This window comes from Akanthomyces muscarius, chromosome 3, assembly GCF_028009165.1.
Source record: "Akanthomyces muscarius strain Ve6 chromosome 3, whole genome shotgun sequence".
NCBI lineage: Eukaryota > Fungi > Ascomycota > Sordariomycetes > Hypocreales > Cordycipitaceae > Akanthomyces > Akanthomyces muscarius.
In genome coordinates, this window is record NC_079243.1 from 4395471 (window position 1) to 4412076 (window position 16606).

Consider the following 16606-nt stretch of genomic DNA (forward strand, 5'->3'; position numbering starts at 1 on the left):
AAACGAGAAAACGTTGAGCAACATGTTTGGTGTAATCGAATGTTTTATTTCTGTACCACTCTATTCCACAATCAGGCACGCCGTCCCTGTAGGTATCAAAAAAAAAAAAAAAAAGAAGCCTTGCTAGTTTGCAAGCGCTACCGGCATGCCTCAAAATTCACCACAGGAATACAAGATTCGTATTCCAAACCCAGCAATAAACGTCCAAGAGCTCGCAATACTTGCGAGTAAAGCAGTACCCAACTGGACGAAAAAAAAAAGAAAAGTGAACAACACAGGAAACAGATGGACAAGACAAGGGGAAAACAGTGTCCAGTAAGAAAACGCCGTCCAGGTATAAACCAGCAACGCAAATGATTGGCTCCTCTACTAATCAAGCAGATGAATGAAGAAAACAAACCGAGGACAACGAAGACAGACAAAGAGGGGATATTGAAACATCTTGTACCAATGATTAAAAACAGATATCAAAGTAGGCTGTAGTAGAATCAAAGGGGGGGACAAGGTCGCCACGACGCAGAGAGAATGTGTTATCTTGATCAAGCCAAACGTTTTTGAATGAAAAAGGTCCACAAATGAGATGAATGAATAAGTCGCTGAATTGGCCTTGAATGCTGCCGGCACGATCCGTGGCTATGAAGTAAAACGTGTGAATGAGAAATGAAAGGCTCCAAGGGCAAAATTAATGAGAAATTCGTAATTCGTAAGCTGTAATAGCACCCATTACATGACCACACAGCAGCCGCAACCGCCTTTCTTATCTTCTTCGGGTTCAAACTGCGGCACTTGCTGTATTTGCGGTGGTGTAGCTTGCGGCGGGGCCATTACGGCGGTATTGCCCGGGCGCGGGCTAGGTACGGGTGTGCCTGGTGGCTTGTCGATGATCTTGGGCATGGTCGAGTACATGGAGCCAGTGCGCATGAGCGGTCGGTTTGTGATGGCGGGCTTAAGCGGCCACTCGTCCTCTGCCGGCTCACCATCTTTTTCGGGATCGGCGCCGGGCTTGGGTAGGCCCAGAGAATTGGTGTTGAGAGGGCGAAAATCCTTATCATATGCGTCGCCAAATGTGCCGTCCTTCTCCATCTGCTCTTGGGCCATCTTCTTCGCGACAAAGGGTGGTATCTGCTGATCGGGGGGCAGTCGTGGGTCGGGCTTGAATGTGTTGGCCATCCAGGGCGGCTCACCCTCAGGGTGCTTCGTTCGAGACGCGGCTCGTCCATTTCGCGTGACCGGCCGCGAGCCAGCGCTGCCCGGAGAATCTTTGCCTTTGGTACCAGGTCTCGAAGGTGTGCTGGAGCTAGTCTTGCGGATGTGCTTCTTTGGCGAAGAATCGGTAATGGAGCGTTTACCGCTTGGCATGCTGTTGCCTGCATCTCTAAATGCGGCACTAGCGCTGCGAGAACGTGTTTTGTTGTAGGACAGGCGATCGTCTTCGTCAGAGTTTTGACGGGCAGCAAGGGAGCCGTGCTCGAGGAAGCCGAGTGAGATTGGGGCCGGACTCGCTTTGGCCACAGGTATACGGGTGCTGCCGGTGAGGGCGTTGGAGGTAAAATAGGAACCGGCCGCGGCCTCGGCGATTTCCTGAGGGGTTCGCAGATCCCAGCTCGGCGGCGACGAGAGCGGCTCAAGCGAAGAGGAGTCCTTCTTGGGGCGGTTCAAGTTGTTCAGGTTGGGTTCGGATTCGGTGCTATGGCTGAGACGGCTTTCGTTCCTTCGCGCGGTGCGGCTGGAAGTTCTTCCCTTGGGTAGGAAGAAGCCGGCAGCCTCGAGCTCTTCGGTCTCTATTCTGGCCAGTTTATCTCTGTGAATCCATTTGGATTGGTCCTGGCTGTACACAAATTGGTCGCTCTGGGCCTTTTCCTCCTCTGAGAGGCCCGGGAGCAACTCTCGCTGGTAGTCGGAACCTTTGGACCATTTGGAGCTGTGCAGGTTATCGGCGGACCGCATTTTGCGGGCAGTCATTTCGTGAGTGATTGTTCTTGGTGCAGTTCGGGCATCATGTGTGGGAAAAGCAGAAGCCGCGTGAGATTGTTCGTAGGACGTGTTGGCAGGATCGCGGAGCTGGCCCTGATTGCAGACAGAAGTTGGTTAGCTGGACGCTCGACAACGCGTCACACCCCTGAAGGCAAGTATCAGATGCAGCAACATACCTCTACGTTGATGCGAGAATAGTCCCAGTCACGCTCATCGCCATGGCTACTGCTGGGAGGAGTCAAAGCCGACGCCGGCCCTGGTACAGAAGCCACGGCAGCCATTGGTTACCACAGTGGCGGAACGGCAGTGGCTGGTACGACAATGAGGAGGCGACGGATTATGGCGGCAGCCAGGAAGCGCCAGGAAGTTGGAGAGTTGTACAAAACCAAGACACAGGAGAAGGAGTAGAAAGCCGGGCTGGAAGAAGACTGCGCGGACACACTCAAGCGGCCGTCTTGGCAGACGGCAACGAGGTATCACGAAAAATCGCAATGGTGTGCGAGTTCGGTCGTCGGATGGTAAGGCAAGCAGTGTGCTTGTCGATCCCCTGAGCGCTAATCAAAGGAGGCTCATGGAAATGGTGGAGAGGCAGCGTGCAAAGGGCAATGCAGGCTGATCGATGGGGAGCAATGGGAAGAATGCTGGATATGGGACTAACGACGCCAGAAGAAGAGATGAGAGAAAAAAGAGGCAGCGGCAGCCCAAGGATAGCCAAAGCGGAGCAGCGCCATGCATTCACTGGTGATGCAGTCTGGGTGTGGTGGTGGGCGAGTGGATGAAAGGGTGGACGGGAGTGGACGGGGGAGGTGGAATTGGGCGGCGGGCGTGGAGGAAAGGCAAAAGGGCGGCATCACAGATGGGCTGGCAAACTGGGGATGGGAGAGTTTGAGGGAGCTACGCCACCAGTGGCTGCTAGTTACAGCACGGCGCAGTGGCTGTAACAGACTCACAGCATGCCTCAGGTACCTAGGTACCTTGTTCATGTCATTACAGCACAGGATATAGCGCTAGATACTGATAGTGCTCTGTGAAGCCCCGCTGTCGACTCCCCTCGCCCCCCAAGCAGCCACTGTATTTTCTTTTTCGTCTCTCCAAGCAGGCAGGGCAGGGGGCAGGGTCCAGCTCACCTGTTCGCTGATGCGTTGTCGACAAATGAGACACATGCGGCCAAAAGCAAAAATAGAACAAACCAAATGCCTGATTCAAGCAGATTTGCCATTGCCATGCCGTCTCTCCGTAGCCACGGAGAATTTTTCTTTTTCCCTTCTTAGCCCGTTGGCTTGGAATGGTGAATGGGTCGCCGTCTGGTGTTAATTTAACATTTTATAGCGTCTGCAACACCTGCAACCCACCACGCTGCTGCATGTACCGCTACAGATTGATTGCCTGCAGGGGGGTCCCGAGCCGTGTGCAGTAGCCTGCAGCCAGGGCATTGGACGAGCTGGTGGGAACATGCAGACATATTATAATGAGTACTGGTACCAATGTATGATTCTAATTAATCTTCTGCTTGCATCATTATTCCCAGCGCCCAGTCTTGTTGTGGTTCTATTTCGGGTTCGCGCCTGGTTCCTGTGCCTGTGCGTGTTCCGCTGCCAGCTGCCGCCTGTTGGCTTACTACCTACGCCATCTCCTCTTCCACACCATGGCATGCATCAATCACTTCAAATCCCCGTTCCATCCATCCTCTACCCTCCACCCGTCTCTTGTTCCCGTTCTCCGAAAAACACCATCGCTGCTGTCGGCGCTACTGCCCATAGCGTCCTCCGCTGCCAGGATTGCCAATGTCATCTTGACCGGGACATGGCCCTAATCCAGGTACGCTCAACTCCAAGTGGGCTCGCCCAAAACTCTGTCCGCGGGCGTCAGCTTCTGTTTGCTAATAGCATCGTGTCTGCTAATAGCATCATGTCGAGCCAGTTGCGCTGCCAGCAGTGGCGCCCTTTCTCATCATACAGTCTTTGCGTCGTTTTGCCAGCATCTTGTGTCCAACTCTCGCCCAACATTCTACCTTATCCACGCCCCCAAGCGCATGTTCAAGGGCGATCATCGCCGCACGGCTCCATTCGCCTGGTTCGTGCCGCTGCCCGACCAATGGCTGGGGCGGCCGAAATTACTACTCTACGCTTTGGGACCCTGGTCCAGCCCAGTGGTACGGATACCATCTCCCACTTCACATTATTAGTAGCAACTTCAATAGCCCGCCCGGCGGACCCTCCCGAACACGCCTAGTCCGCTGGCCAAAATAGAATCTAGCCAATTACTCCGCGGAGCTGGCTCTTCTTCTCTGTGAAAAATGGGCTTTGATTCGATACATCGCCGTTGTGGCTTGCTACTGATACAGTCTCTTCGGCTCGAGCCAGGAACACTAGGTTGATTGGGCCAATGGCGACGGCTGGATTACCCTTGATCGGGACCGTTTCTATGCCATGCAAACTGCTATCCGGTCGTCATTTTGCCAGTAACCACAACCCGGCTCAGTCTAGGTTTTTCAATAATTGCAAAGAGCCCTTGTTTGTCTGCTTTGCGCAAAGCAACCTCGCTCCACCCATCACGGGTGACAAACAGATGCCGCCGTTTGGTCGTGGCGTGAGCCGCTCGGCCATCGGCGACCAACAAATCATTTGCCAGCACTTGCTGGCCGCACAATTAAATGCTCGATCAAAGCTCCTAGCCGAGATTGCTGCCATGATGCTACAACACATGTCGTCAAGCCTGACAGTCCCATTCCGCATATCCAACATCTGTGTAGCCCCTGTCGGCGCCAGTTTCAGACTCCAACGAAACAAACGCGGCCGAATCGAGCTCCGTTGACGAGAGTGAGGGCGCCAGGTCTTTTGTGTGATGATGTTGCTTTCGGCATGGATCCGGTGGGGTTGAGCATTGACGATGCAATACAGACAGGGCTCTTACAGCGTGCAGTCACATTTATTGAAGCTTGGCGGATATTTAAATCCACTAGTCTCTCGTGCTGATAGATTGGGAAGCAACCAAACGCTCGTCGCCAGAGTGTCAACGGAAATGCCTTACGCTGTTCGCGGCGAAGCCACAGCATGCATGCCGCCGAGACTTGCGTTTGCTTTTGTCAGCACCAAGCATATTCCATTGTAGGGTCATGGCGCCCCTTCTCAACAATTGCCATTTTTGTTGTTGTGGCGGTGACAGTCTCTCGCGCTCAACCATGACGAGACGGCCGCCTGGTGTTGGTGGGGTTCTGCGGCCTCGCTCGTCAGCCTCCCACTTCAACTTGTCTCTTATACAATGGCAACAACAGGCAAGACAAAGGCCCGGACCACTCGTCGCACCCGGATAGTTTGCATATCAGATACACACAATTGCACCGTCAAACTCCCGCCTGGCGATGTCCTGATTCATGCGGGCGACATTACGAACCAGGGCAGCCATTCAGAGGTCTGTGGCCAGTGCCCACAGAGCGAAACCCCAGCGAAGCATGCTTACGGAATATACAGCTCTCCAAAGCGGTAAAATGGCTGGAAGGCCTACAATACGAAGCCAAGATAATCATAGCTGGTGCGTTTCGATGCAGCAATCGATGGTTGGCACAGGTCTTGTGCTGACATGATGGCAGGCAACCATGACATCACTCTCGATGCCGACTTTTACGCCAGACACGGCCATGACTTTCACAACAAAAAGCCGGAATCTCACGAAGAATGTCTAGCGCTGGTCCAAAGCTCACCATCGCTGACTTATCTGCATCATGAGACGGCCACGATCCGGCTGTCGTCCCCGACTGGGCCGCGAACCGAGTTTACCGTCTTTGGGTCGCCCCTCGCGCCGGCGTTTCGCAACTGGGCATTTTACTATCCCCCGCTCCTCGAAAGCTTGTCCTGCTGTGAAACGTCGATAGCGACGAGTGACGAGCTCCCCACTTCCCCGTGGGAGGACATCCCAGCGCGCGCAGACATTGTCGTAACTCATACCCCGCCACGCGACCACTGCGACGATCGCGGCGGCGTCGACCGTCCCACTGGCTGCGAGGCGCTTCGTCGCGCGCTCTGGCGCGTCCGTCCACGGCTCGCCGTCTGCGGCCACATGCACGAGGGCCGGGGCGTGTCACGCGTGTCGTGGGATCTGGGCCGTCGGTATGGCGAGCGCGACGACGACGACTCGGCGGGGGCATGGCAGGATCCTGGCGCAGGAGGCAACAACAAGATAAGCCTGGTTAATTTAACGGCCAAGAACGCAAGCCTACCGCTGGATAACGACGGACTATGGTATGAGGACGGCACTGGTGATGTGCCTATAGAACGCCGTGGCGAGGCAAAAGCTTCCGGGGAGGCTGGTGGTGAGATGGTAGCACCAGGCTGGCATGGACGCAGAGAGACGTGTGTAGTCAACGCTGCTATTTTGAAGAGCAAGTTTCCACATAAGGGCGGGAAGCAGTTCAACAAGCCGATTGTCGTGGACCTCGACCTTCCTGTAGTGGAGGGAAGTAGGTGAGGTGCTGACAGGAGCTTGTACACTGCACTTACAAACTTGCCAGTAGATTTTGATAATTTTGAATGGTTACATGTTCACTTCGACAATTACGCCGCATACAGCAATCAAGTTGGGTCTATACCTTACTAAATTTCTGACAATGCAATGGGCCATGTGGCCGTGTCCAACCTTCGCACCCACCACCACCTTGCCTACCCGATCGTTCGATCCAGCACATCTACCCTTTTCCGCAGCTTCCTCATTCACAAGATCTACGCTGCATCTCCCCGCCTCCTCTGTTGACTCTTTTCCCTGCAATGGGTCCACGGCCGTCGCATGTGACGTTGGACCCCGTCCCATCCCGTCGCCCTCCACGTATGACGTAGGTCGTCGGGCCGGGACGCCAATGTGGATCGCGGGGAGCATCATCGATCTGGGGCCGGGCATTAATTAAATAAAAAGCAAAAAGCCAAGGGACGTATAACGAATAAGGCTGTTGATGTCACGTCATTGTGCTTTATTTTAGCTTCTTGGCTTTTGAATGTATCTTTTTGTACTCTTTTTGTGTGAGGCTTTGGGCATCAAGAGAGAGCCGCATGCCGTGTTACTTGTAAGCCCGCTTGACACATCCCTGGGGGTGTCACAAACGTCGCAGGACGGTGGCAAGTGGAAGCAAAATGGGTTCAATAGCCTTTGCGGTAGGCATTGCTGCTCGTCTATGGAGTTACTGCTTCACAGCTTGGAGGGTATAGGTCAATGGTACTCTCCAGCGCTCGCTCTTTAACGCGTATTCGCCTGGCGCATGTCAGCATTCATTCGTAAATCGCCCAAGTGTAGCGGCAGTGTCGACAGTAGCGTGTCTAGCAACTCACCTCCTCCAATCTCCTCCATCTGGCCCGGGATGGCGTCCCACGGCACGCTCTGGTGCTCCGCGAGCCCCGTCACCCGCAGGCCTGCATCCAGCAGCGCCTGCACAATCTCCCCCATGCCATGGCTAAACTCGGCCGACACCGTATTCTCAAACTCGTGCGGCTCGTGCCGGACATAGGTCGAGCCCTCATCAAAGACCGACGCCTGCCCGCCGCGCTCAAAGTAGGGGTGCTTGACGACCAGCCTCCCATCCTCGCGCGGCACGTTGTCGTCCAGCGCACAGAGCATCGGATGGGCTTCGCGGATGAACAGCCTCCCGCCGGGGCGGAGCAGCCCGGCGACGACGCCGGCCCAGCGCCGAACGTCCGGGATCCAGCACAGCGCGCCGATGCCGGTGAAGACGAGGTCAAAGGCTTGGCTGGGCAGCACGGAGAGGGCAGCGTAGACCGAGGCTTCGACGAAATCGACCTTTTCGCCGCCGGAGCGGTGCGTGGCGGCGGCGAGCTTGCGCGCCTCGGTGAGGGAGGCCGGGGAGAAGTCGAGGCCGGTGACGGAGGCGGCGCCGCGCCGGGCGAGGCTTAGCGTGTCGGTGCCAATGTGGCACTGGAGGTGCACGCAGCGCAGGCCGGATATGTCCCCGAGGAGCGGAATGTCGAACCGGGCCACTTCGGAGAGATAGTTGGGGTCGGCAATGAAGTCTTGAATGTTGTAGTCTGGCGATGCCGCGTGCTGCGGAAGCTGCGTGTAAGTAGAGGGAGGAGTCTGAGTGTGTTGGTGGGCGACTAACAAGAGGAGCACGCTCATCCCAGTTCTTCCTGTTGAGGCTTTCCCAGTCTACGTTTGCCATCTTTTTGTGTTTTGATCAAAATTGCAATGAAATGAAATTAGGAGAAAGTACAGAGTTATAGTATCATGGAGTCAAGTCGGAGCAACGTCTTGATATATCTCGGTGTGTTGATGCTTGCGCTAAGCCCGACTCAGCTCGCCGACGCCGTTGCGATTCTGAAAAGGGTAGCTCGGATAGTCTGCCCGGCCTGATCCCAACGGTGTGAATCATACGTATCTTGGCATCAAAATGACACCTTCTATTGCAATGACGGTAGTCTTTCTCTAATTGGCAGGCTCAACGGCTGTGGCTATGGCGCCCTTACCCTGCGCCTGTTAGTCGGGAATACCAGGCAGGCTGCCTCGAAGTGTTATAAGCGATTAGCAGCCTGCAACTTTACCTGGCAGCTGCAGTGAGCTCCGTAGATTTGTAGGCGTACCCGTGAGGTTATTGAGCCATGGCAACGCCGATTCACTCACATTGGTCAAAGGTATGTATTTGCTATCTGCACATCTGTTTTCTGAGTTTGCTCTGGCGCGCTGTGACGTGGGGCGGCCACCGTCTCTCGAACTGACAGCCACCCTGTTTCGCCCACAAATAAAGCCAACTTGAGCATGATCACCACCGAAATGCTCAATGGCTGATCCCCAAAATCATAAACCAGTGTTCCCTTTACCCTCGTCTTACTCTAGTCCACCTCACCGGGAAATCAGTACATTACGGCGTGCCTTTCCCTAAAATGCACGACTCGCAGTTTCCTCGATCTTGCGATCGCTGCTACGCCACCAAAGAGCGCTGCATCCGAGCTCCCGACTCGGAGAGCTGCGATCGATGTATCCGTCTCAGTCACGAATGCATCCGAAAGCGCGCTCTCAAACGCCCTGGTAGACGCCCTAAAAAGAATGCACCCTCCATTCCATCAGCCCCGGTACGCGGTGATGGCGCTTCGTCGCCGAGTCCCGTGTTGGATGATGCGTCAGCGAGCCACGAGACCTCATTGTCGTCGTCGTCGATGGTCGATCACGTAGTAGCGGACCTTGGGCTGTCGACTGTGGAGGCGAGCCTGTTGCGGACAAGTATCCTCAGCAGCGAGTTTATGGAACAGTTCATCATCGGGCCGAGCTTTGGCGAAGCGCACCGTGAATACATGGCCAGGCAGTTGCACGACGCGCCTGCGACACTGGGGCATGCCTACGTGGCGAGTGCCATGTCGTGGGGCGACGACTCGGATGTTGCTTCGCCAGAGCCAGGGTCGAGCACTGCTCGTGTGGAATATTTCGAAAAGATGTACCACCATGCCACAGAGGCAGTGGCTACGTTGCGTTCCATGCAGCCGTCCAACGCACGCGAGATGTGTCGTTGCCTTGTCCTCGGCGCCACCATCCTCACGTTTACACTCAAGCTACGGGTCGCCGACGCCCGAGCAATCTGCCGCCAGACGCTGGAAATGGCCAAGCCAATATACATGAGTAACGCTTTGCTGGACGGCACATCTCCCGGGGATCTTTCCTTTGCATCATGCCTCGTGCTGACGGACATTGCCGAAAGCTTGCTGTTTTGCGAGCCTCCCACACTGCGCTACAGGACGGTTCCCGGGCAGCAGCAGTGCGTGGATCGCTACGTGGGAGTATCACACAGTTTCTTGCCTCTGCTTTATGATGTGGCAGAGCTGAGTTTCAGACTCAAGGTGGAAAGCGGCAAGGCCGGTGGTCACTCAGCCGCACTGGCGCGTTTTGCGCTGGTCCACAGCGCCCTGGAGCAAGACGTTCGCAAATGGACGCCTGACGGCCATGGTGGCTTTGCAGTCGGCAAGTTCACGTCTACAGAAGTTGCCCATATGCTTTGCCAAGCTGAGGCTGTTCGGAATGCCGCTCGCCTCGTCCTACACCGCCTAAAGCACGGCTTCGGGTCGCAGGACGAAGTGGCCGAGGCCATCTCATCACATATTCTGACCTCGCTGAAGATGACTACGTTGGGCACAGGATCTATTCCGCGATGCATCGATTTCCCCTTGATCGCAGCTTGTCTCGAGCTTGAGAGAAAAAGTGAAAGGGCCAACTATTTTTCGTCCCTGTCTCCCATCTCAAGCTACTCGAGCCCGTTTCACGACAGAACCAGGGTTATGTTTGATGCCGCCTGGGAGGCTCGGCGAAACGGCCAGTCTCTTTACTGGTATGATCTTTCTGCATTTATCCCCGAATCTTTTACTTGCACTTGATTCGCCAAAGGCAGACAATGCATGAACGCTAGCTTTCTACCGTGACCAGATAAATTGGCTGCGCACGGCCGAACCGGTAGTTAACCACGGATGGTAAGGAAGCTCCACCCAAATTGGTCGACTTACACCACGATCGCCAGACGAGCCGGAAGGTTTCGTCGCAACCCTCCGGCTGGGCGAATATAAGAGAATATGAACAGCTCAACAAATGATTGCCTCGAAAGTGTCAGAGTTTATACTGGGCCACAGACGAAAACACCTATTATCATTCATCTCAAGTCATGCATTGCCAATTTCTCATAACCTCGCTGCTGCTCCTCGCCAAAGCCTTTGCCGAGCAAGGATCCAATTACAATGTCAGTCGTGAATTCGCGCTGGCCAATGGCTGCGGAGATGCATGCCAGAAGAACATGGCCGCTGCCAACCAACAAGACCTCGAAACCTTTGGCCAAGACTTTGACTTTGACTTTTACAAGACGGCTGCCAACTTTAGCACCTCCAAAGCCGGCGACGTGCTCAAGCTTCAGCCCTTGGATCCAAAGCCATTGAATATTAGGTCTGGGACCAGCATCTACCGCCTCCAGTACAGCTCCAAGGATCTCAATGGCTCCCTGGTTCCTGCTACCGCATTCCTCGCGCTTCCATTCGCACCGCGACCAGCAGCCAAGGACTGCAGCAAAAACAGCAACTCTACCGTGTATCCGCTCGTCGCATACGCGCATGGCACAAGCGGCATCTACCGCGGCTGCGCCCCGTCCAACGGGCCGAGCCTGTACGACTATGACAGCTGGCAGCTGCTCATCGAGCGAGGCTACGCCGTCGTCGCCACCGACTATGCCGGCCTCGGCAGTAACCACACGCTGCACAAGTACGGGAGCTACGTGGCGCAGGCCAACGACGTCTACTTTTCCGTCGTCGCCGCTCGAAGAGCCTTCGGTGGCAGCGCCCTCTTCTCCGAGGATTGGATGAGCGTCGGGCACTCGCAAGGCGGCGCCACGGTGTGGAAGCTGTCCGAGAGCGACCTCGTCGCCCGCGACACGCACTACCTGGGCACCGTCGCGCTTGCGCCCGCCGCGCGGCTCTGGACCATGTTCCGGCTCAACCTCGAGACCGCGGGCGCCTTCTTGGGCTACGCGCCGTACCACGCCAAGGCGCTGCAGCGCGTCCTGCCCGACTACAACCTCAGCGTGCTCGCGGAGCCGCTTCGCAAGCGCGTCATAGGCGTGGCGGACACGGCGCAGCTGTGTTTCAGTGGCCTGATGAGCATGAGCGCCGATCTGCCAAGCGACCAGATTGTGTCCTCGGCGGGCATCCAGCAGGACAATGCCAAATTTCAGGCATGGGAGGATGAAATGTCCCCCGGCAAGGCAGGTCGCTGCAGCTCCGGGCCCGTCCTTGTTGTCCAGGGCCTGAAAGACACGGCGGTCCTGCCGCAGGCCACGCGCGAGGTGTATGACGACGCGTGCAAGTTGGGGAGCGAGGTGCATCTGCGCGAGTATCCGCTCATGGAGCATTCGCCAGTCATTCCAGCGGCAGCTCCGCAGTGGCTCGCTTGGGTTGATGAGAGGTTCGCTCACAAGGCCACGCCTGGTGGCTGCAGCGCGCGAGTCGAGCGTCCTTTTGACTCTTCGCTCGTCAAGGCGCCCGCTGAGGATTGAAGCTCGGCTGGTGATGACGGGCCGCCGGATGCAGGTCACAGCGCCACACGGGTGCTTGACTGGTGGCGGGTTGACCTGGCCAGGGTCTCAGGAGGGTTGTCTGTTGTGCGACAGAGCAGTATTTCAATACCACTGTGTTTCTTTTTTCAATTGCATTCATTACAGCCTAGTGTTCGTAAACTGCTTGAACTCTAAGTGGTGTAACCTCCCCCACACTACTGCGCCTCTACTAAAAAAAGAAACTTCCCCGCCAACTAGAATGGGGTGTCGCCTCGGCGCACGTCTTCCGAAAAATGTATAAAAAGTTTTCCCTATCTGGATGGAAGAGAGACTTGAATCTAGACTTGCTTGATCCTGTACTGCTGCAGAAATGGATTCGGGCTATCGCGGGCGCGATGCGCTGTCACTCGCCGCCGAGCAGGGAAACGAAGAGGTTGTCAGGACGGAATTGAATGACTCGGCGGATCCGAACATGCAGGACGCGCGAGATGGCCGCTCGCCCCTATCACGGGCCGCAGAGAACGGCCACGAAAACGTCGTCAAGATTTTGCTCGAGTTTAACGCCAATGTCAATGCTGTTGTTGGATCCAGTCTCCCAGCATCATCAACTATCCCCGCTCCAGGTGAGACCTTCTCAAGCCTTCTACTCGATAAAATTGCTGACTCGATGCTTCTTTAGACTACGAATGGTGGACTCCGTTGCTCTACGCCGCAAAGGAGGGCCATGGGGCTGTTGTGCAGATGCTGCTGGACAACGGTGCCAGGATAGATTTTTCCGACACGCAAGGACGCACCGCGCTGTCGTATGCTGCAGAGGCTGGACAGACTGATGTCGTCTCGTTGCTGCTGCAGAGAGGCGCAAACGCAGAAACAGCAGGCAGCAATGGCCAAACTCCATTGTCGCATGCTGCGTCGAGCGGTCATGCCGAGATTGTGCACGCGCTTCTGGAGAGAGGCGCGGCACCAGATTCTGCGGATCAAGACGACGAATCTCCACTGTCGCACGCTGCCCGCTGGGGGCACGTCGAAGCCGTCCGAGCTCTGCTGCAAGGAGGCGCCAACGTCGACTCTTCAGACACCTTCGGCCGCGGTCCGATCTCGTACGCCGCAGAGGGCGGCCACGACGGTGTTGTCCAGGCCCTCCTTGGGGGCGGTGCCAGCGCCGACGCCGAGGATGAAGACTGCCGCACGCCCCTGTCGCGCGCCGTCGAATGCGGCGCCGTCGACGTGGTGCTGCTGCTGCTCCCCAGGACCAACGATCCAGACCGAGGATCGACGCTCAACTTTGCGGTGGACGACGAGGCCCTGGTGCGGCTGCTGCTCGACGGCGGCGCCAGCCCGTACTCTGAGCACTACGGGACCGGCAGCGACTGTCCCCTGGCGTTTGCGGCCGAGGCTGGCCGTGGAGATGTCCTCCGCATGCTGCTGGCGCACGGCACGGCCGACGACGAGCCGGTCAAGCGGAAGCAGTGCGAGTCGGCGCTTCTTTGTGCGGCGACGGAGGGCGCGGCCTCGACCATTGAGATGCTTCTCGCCGAGGACGGCGTCTTTCCACACAATGGAGATTCAGCAGAGACGGTAGTGGAAACGGCATTGGGTCTCGCGCGTATCCACGGTTACAGCAATGTCGTTGGCCTTCTTCAAAGACACATCGGTCATGTCCATTGACGAAGCACAAGCATTTGGTGGATAAACGTAAGCAGCCGTTGTAGAAGGCCCGCGTGTAGTCGAGAGCAGTCTGTATATTTTAGTAGATCTAGACAGACACTAAACCTGCTCTTGTCTGTACTATGCTGCCCTATAGCCGTTATAGAAGGCCCGCGTGTGGTCGAGAGCAGTCTGTGTATTTTAGTAGATCTAGACAGACACCAAACCTGCTCTTGTCTGTACCATGCTGCCCTACATGTGATATAAATCTTGTTCAATGGCAAAGATTGCTTGTAGAGATTTTTAGGGGAGACCAGGCTAGCGCGTGTGCCAATTACCAATGGCGGCGCTCCTCGGCCGATCCGTCCTATATCGCCACCATGTTAAACCCATCAGGCAACATTCCGCTGAAATCGCCCCCTTTTGCACGCTGCCACGGCCGTTGACTTTTGTGGCGAAGCATTTGTTCTCTTGGCCTTTTTTTTTTTTTTTGCCAGACTGTCGGAACTCGCAGGCATGAATCTCAGCGTTGGTTGCACAGCCCAGCAACTAATGACGCTTTGTACCTGTTGGTACCTGGCCTGGCCCAGCTTAGCTTACGGGGTTTAAGTTGGCCCGCATCATTGAATCCCGTCAGCATAGCAAAAGTCTCACTGCATTTATTACATCCGTAACCGTCTTTCGTCATCTCAGTGTGGCTTGGATCCTGAATTCAACCCAGTGTCTATCTGATTCGAATTCCTTTATCTTCTTAGACATTTCTTGGGTAGGGAATGCTCCGATGTCGCCATAGTCGGGATAACCTCCTGTCTAACCGAGCCCAACGCCTCGGGCCTCGTGGCAAGCGATAGCTCACTTTTTGACCTACCCGGTACCACATGACGGGAATTCATTTGGCGACACTTTTGTACGCCCAGACTTTTGCCAATGACATGCGGACGAGTGCCTGACCCCTATCGGGCGATTAATTCGTCCCTTTTTCTACTTGTATGGCATGATTGCCCCCGGGTTGTGCCTTGTTCTACAACGTGGCGAGCAAGGCGGTGGCGTTACTCAACATGCGCAGCTGTCGCCTGCTTACAGGGCCTATTATGCAGGCCAGCCAATCCAAACCGTACGCTCGGTATTCTGTAGCAGTCGTACAAGCGTGACGTCCTTTCATGCTGTGAGCATCCCCCCCAAAATCAAGCACGCCCCGAATGCCAGACAGCACAGTGCAAATCCCGGAGATGTCGCTTTTCACGCTGGCGGCAATACTGATCTGCACATCGGTAGTGGTGTGAGTGTGCTGTACTAGTTAATGGCAGGCCACTGAAAACGTGCCCCTCAACGTGTCATGGCGCACATCGGCACTTGCAGTAGGAGATCGACCGAAGGACGGCACGAAGACAAATAGAAAGAAAAAGGCTGATGAGCTTTCAATGTGCCTTGGGAGCCTTTGTGTACACAAGCCGACAAGTAGGCTGGGCTGCCAACCAGTGACAGGGCAGCCCGAGGAACTGGGCTTGACTGGTGGCTTGAGCCTGGCGCTTATTAGTGTTTGGCGGTGCATGGTGCTATCATGGGGAATAGGCACCTTGTCTGACATCCTGAGGCTCTCACGCATATACCTTCTCCTTGTCACCAGGCAAAGGAAACGGCTGAAAGCGAGCTGTCCAAGTTTGGCATTTCGGCTGCGGGCGTCCAGTGCGGACCTGGCAATGGAACCCTAGGCACTTATTGGCCTGCATTGCTTTGACCTGTCCCACAGCTGCGTCAGTCACGAACGCATCTGCATGGGACGAGGGGTCAAGAGCGAGCACCAAGCTACGGGTGGTCGTGACGTGCCGTGATGGTGGTGAGGCTACGACAAGCCCAAACGTCACGGCAGAGGGTCATGGTGTGGTGTGTAGCTTGATAGTCTATCCATTCAGGAGCTGGAGATGCCCAACCGCTGTGTGCCCATCCCATCACCGGAGCATGGCTGTTTAGAGAAGGGCTTGCATGGAGGCGTTCGATACTACTCTGTCAGGAACGGCGCATGGACTCTGGTGGTCTAGGTGTGCTATTCTTCCGAGCTGATGGAGCCGCCCTCCACACCACCGCGCGCCGGGTACATTCTGAACGCATCTATGCGAGAGCGCAGCATGCGAGGTGATACGGCTATTATGGGCTGCAACTATGAGATGGGTGGCTCGTCATGCTGGCAGAATATTGACCAGAGATGGGCAAGAGGGACGGAGCTCCCCACAGCCAATGCAGCCTCGAGAGAGGGGGTGTTGGGTGGCAGCAGACCCAAAAGTCAGATTGAAGCGACACGATTGGCAAAGAGGTCGTAACGGTACGCCGGGCCGATGCTAGGGTCGGCTGCAGTAGGGGTACTAAGTATGCCGTACGGATAGTCTGTATGGTGGTTGACCAGAGGCGGGGGGATGATGTGACGGGAGCGGCCGTAAACGTGGGCTTGCTTTCGTGTCACCTGTAGGCTGTACTGTAGGTCCGACTGGCACCAGCGGCCCAACCTGGCCGTGCCATGGCAGCTGAGGCATTCCTGCAGGCATTGGTACAAGACGATGGCCAGTTGGCGTGACCTGCCTGATTGCCTGGTGTTGTTGTCTGGTACATGAGGCTTTGGCTAACGTTGGTGTGTCGGCGGCCGTGTTTGCGTTTGTAGCGGCCCGGATCATGTTTAGTGGTATCCGTAGACACGGCAGAATAGGGCTGGCTGGCCACCAAAAAGAGACATGATTCCAACGCGGTTGGCCTGGCCAAGGCAGACCAGATGGAGCTTGCTTGGGGGAAGCTGCTCAGCAGGTTCTCGTGTTGCCCATGGTTTTGGTCAAGCTGCGGGGGACATGTTCTGGATCGCGGGACAAGAGATATGCGGACGAGGAGAGGAGACTAGACCGGAATGGATTGATAATAAATGATGGGCATGGCCAAAACCAATGGAAAGGGACGACGGGAGCCAAGATGCGGAGCAGCTCGTGG

The 16606-nt window shown here is 55.8% G+C and overlaps 7 protein-coding genes across 9 annotated transcripts; 5 read left to right on the plus strand and 2 right to left on the minus strand.

Annotated features, from left to right (window-relative positions):
• Positions 1–723: 723 nt before the first annotated feature.
• On the minus strand, positions 724–2255 carry LMH87_002847 (uncharacterized protein; the record flags this gene model as incomplete). The annotated part of the gene is made up of 2 exons (XM_056194369.1): positions 724–2067; positions 2151–2255. 2 exons carry the CDS (start codon positions 2253–2255, stop codon positions 724–726), a joined length of 1449 nt encoding a protein of 482 aa, XP_056051313.1.
• A 1522-nt stretch (positions 2256–3777) lies between these two features.
• On the plus strand, positions 3778–4159 carry LMH87_002848 (uncharacterized protein; the record flags this gene model as incomplete). Its single annotated transcript, XM_056194370.1, has 3 exons — positions 3778–3792; positions 3879–3893; positions 3953–4159. 3 exons carry the CDS (start codon positions 3778–3780, stop codon positions 4157–4159), a joined length of 237 nt encoding a protein of 78 aa, XP_056051314.1.
• A 1076-nt stretch (positions 4160–5235) lies between these two features.
• Positions 5236–6567, plus strand: LMH87_002849 (uncharacterized protein; the record flags this gene model as incomplete). 2 transcript variants are annotated; one of them, XM_056194372.1, is made up of 4 exons in its annotated part: positions 5236–5385; positions 5445–5505; positions 5564–6430; positions 6482–6567. In XM_056194372.1, the coding sequence occupies 4 exons, from the start codon at positions 5236–5238 to the stop codon at positions 6565–6567; spliced, it is 1164 nt and encodes a 387-aa protein (XP_056051316.1). The 2 variants fall into 2 exon arrangements, with proteins under 2 accessions (XP_056051316.1, XP_056051315.1); XM_056194371.1 differs by lacking the exon at positions 6482–6567 and having other exon boundaries at positions 5564–6438.
• A 574-nt stretch (positions 6568–7141) lies between these two features.
• On the minus strand, positions 7142–8134 carry LMH87_002850 (uncharacterized protein; the record flags this gene model as incomplete). The annotated part of the gene is made up of 3 exons (XM_056194373.1): positions 7142–7212; positions 7290–8016; positions 8075–8134. 3 exons carry the CDS (start codon positions 8132–8134, stop codon positions 7142–7144), a joined length of 858 nt encoding a protein of 285 aa, XP_056051317.1.
• A 718-nt stretch (positions 8135–8852) lies between these two features.
• Positions 8853–10331, plus strand: LMH87_002851 (uncharacterized protein; the record flags this gene model as incomplete). 2 transcript variants are annotated; one of them, XM_056194374.1, is made up of 2 exons in its annotated part: positions 8853–9041; positions 9094–9141. In XM_056194374.1, the coding sequence occupies 2 exons, from the start codon at positions 8853–8855 to the stop codon at positions 9139–9141; spliced, it is 237 nt and encodes a 78-aa protein (XP_056051318.1). The 2 variants fall into 2 exon arrangements, with proteins under 2 accessions (XP_056051318.1, XP_056051319.1); XM_056194375.1 differs by having other exon boundaries at positions 8853–10331.
• Positions 10332–10612: 281 nt separating this feature from the next.
• Positions 10613–11989, plus strand: LMH87_002852 (uncharacterized protein; the record flags this gene model as incomplete). The annotated part of the gene is made up of 1 exon (XM_056194376.1): positions 10613–11989. One exon carries the CDS (start codon positions 10613–10615, stop codon positions 11987–11989), a length of 1377 nt encoding a protein of 458 aa, XP_056051320.1.
• A 370-nt stretch (positions 11990–12359) lies between these two features.
• LMH87_002853 (uncharacterized protein) lies at positions 12360–13657 on the plus strand (the record flags this gene model as incomplete). Its single annotated transcript, XM_056194378.1, has 2 exons — positions 12360–12612; positions 12669–13657. The coding sequence occupies 2 exons, from the start codon at positions 12360–12362 to the stop codon at positions 13655–13657; spliced, it is 1242 nt and encodes a 413-aa protein (XP_056051321.1).
• Between the last annotated feature and the right edge of the window lie 2949 nt (positions 13658–16606).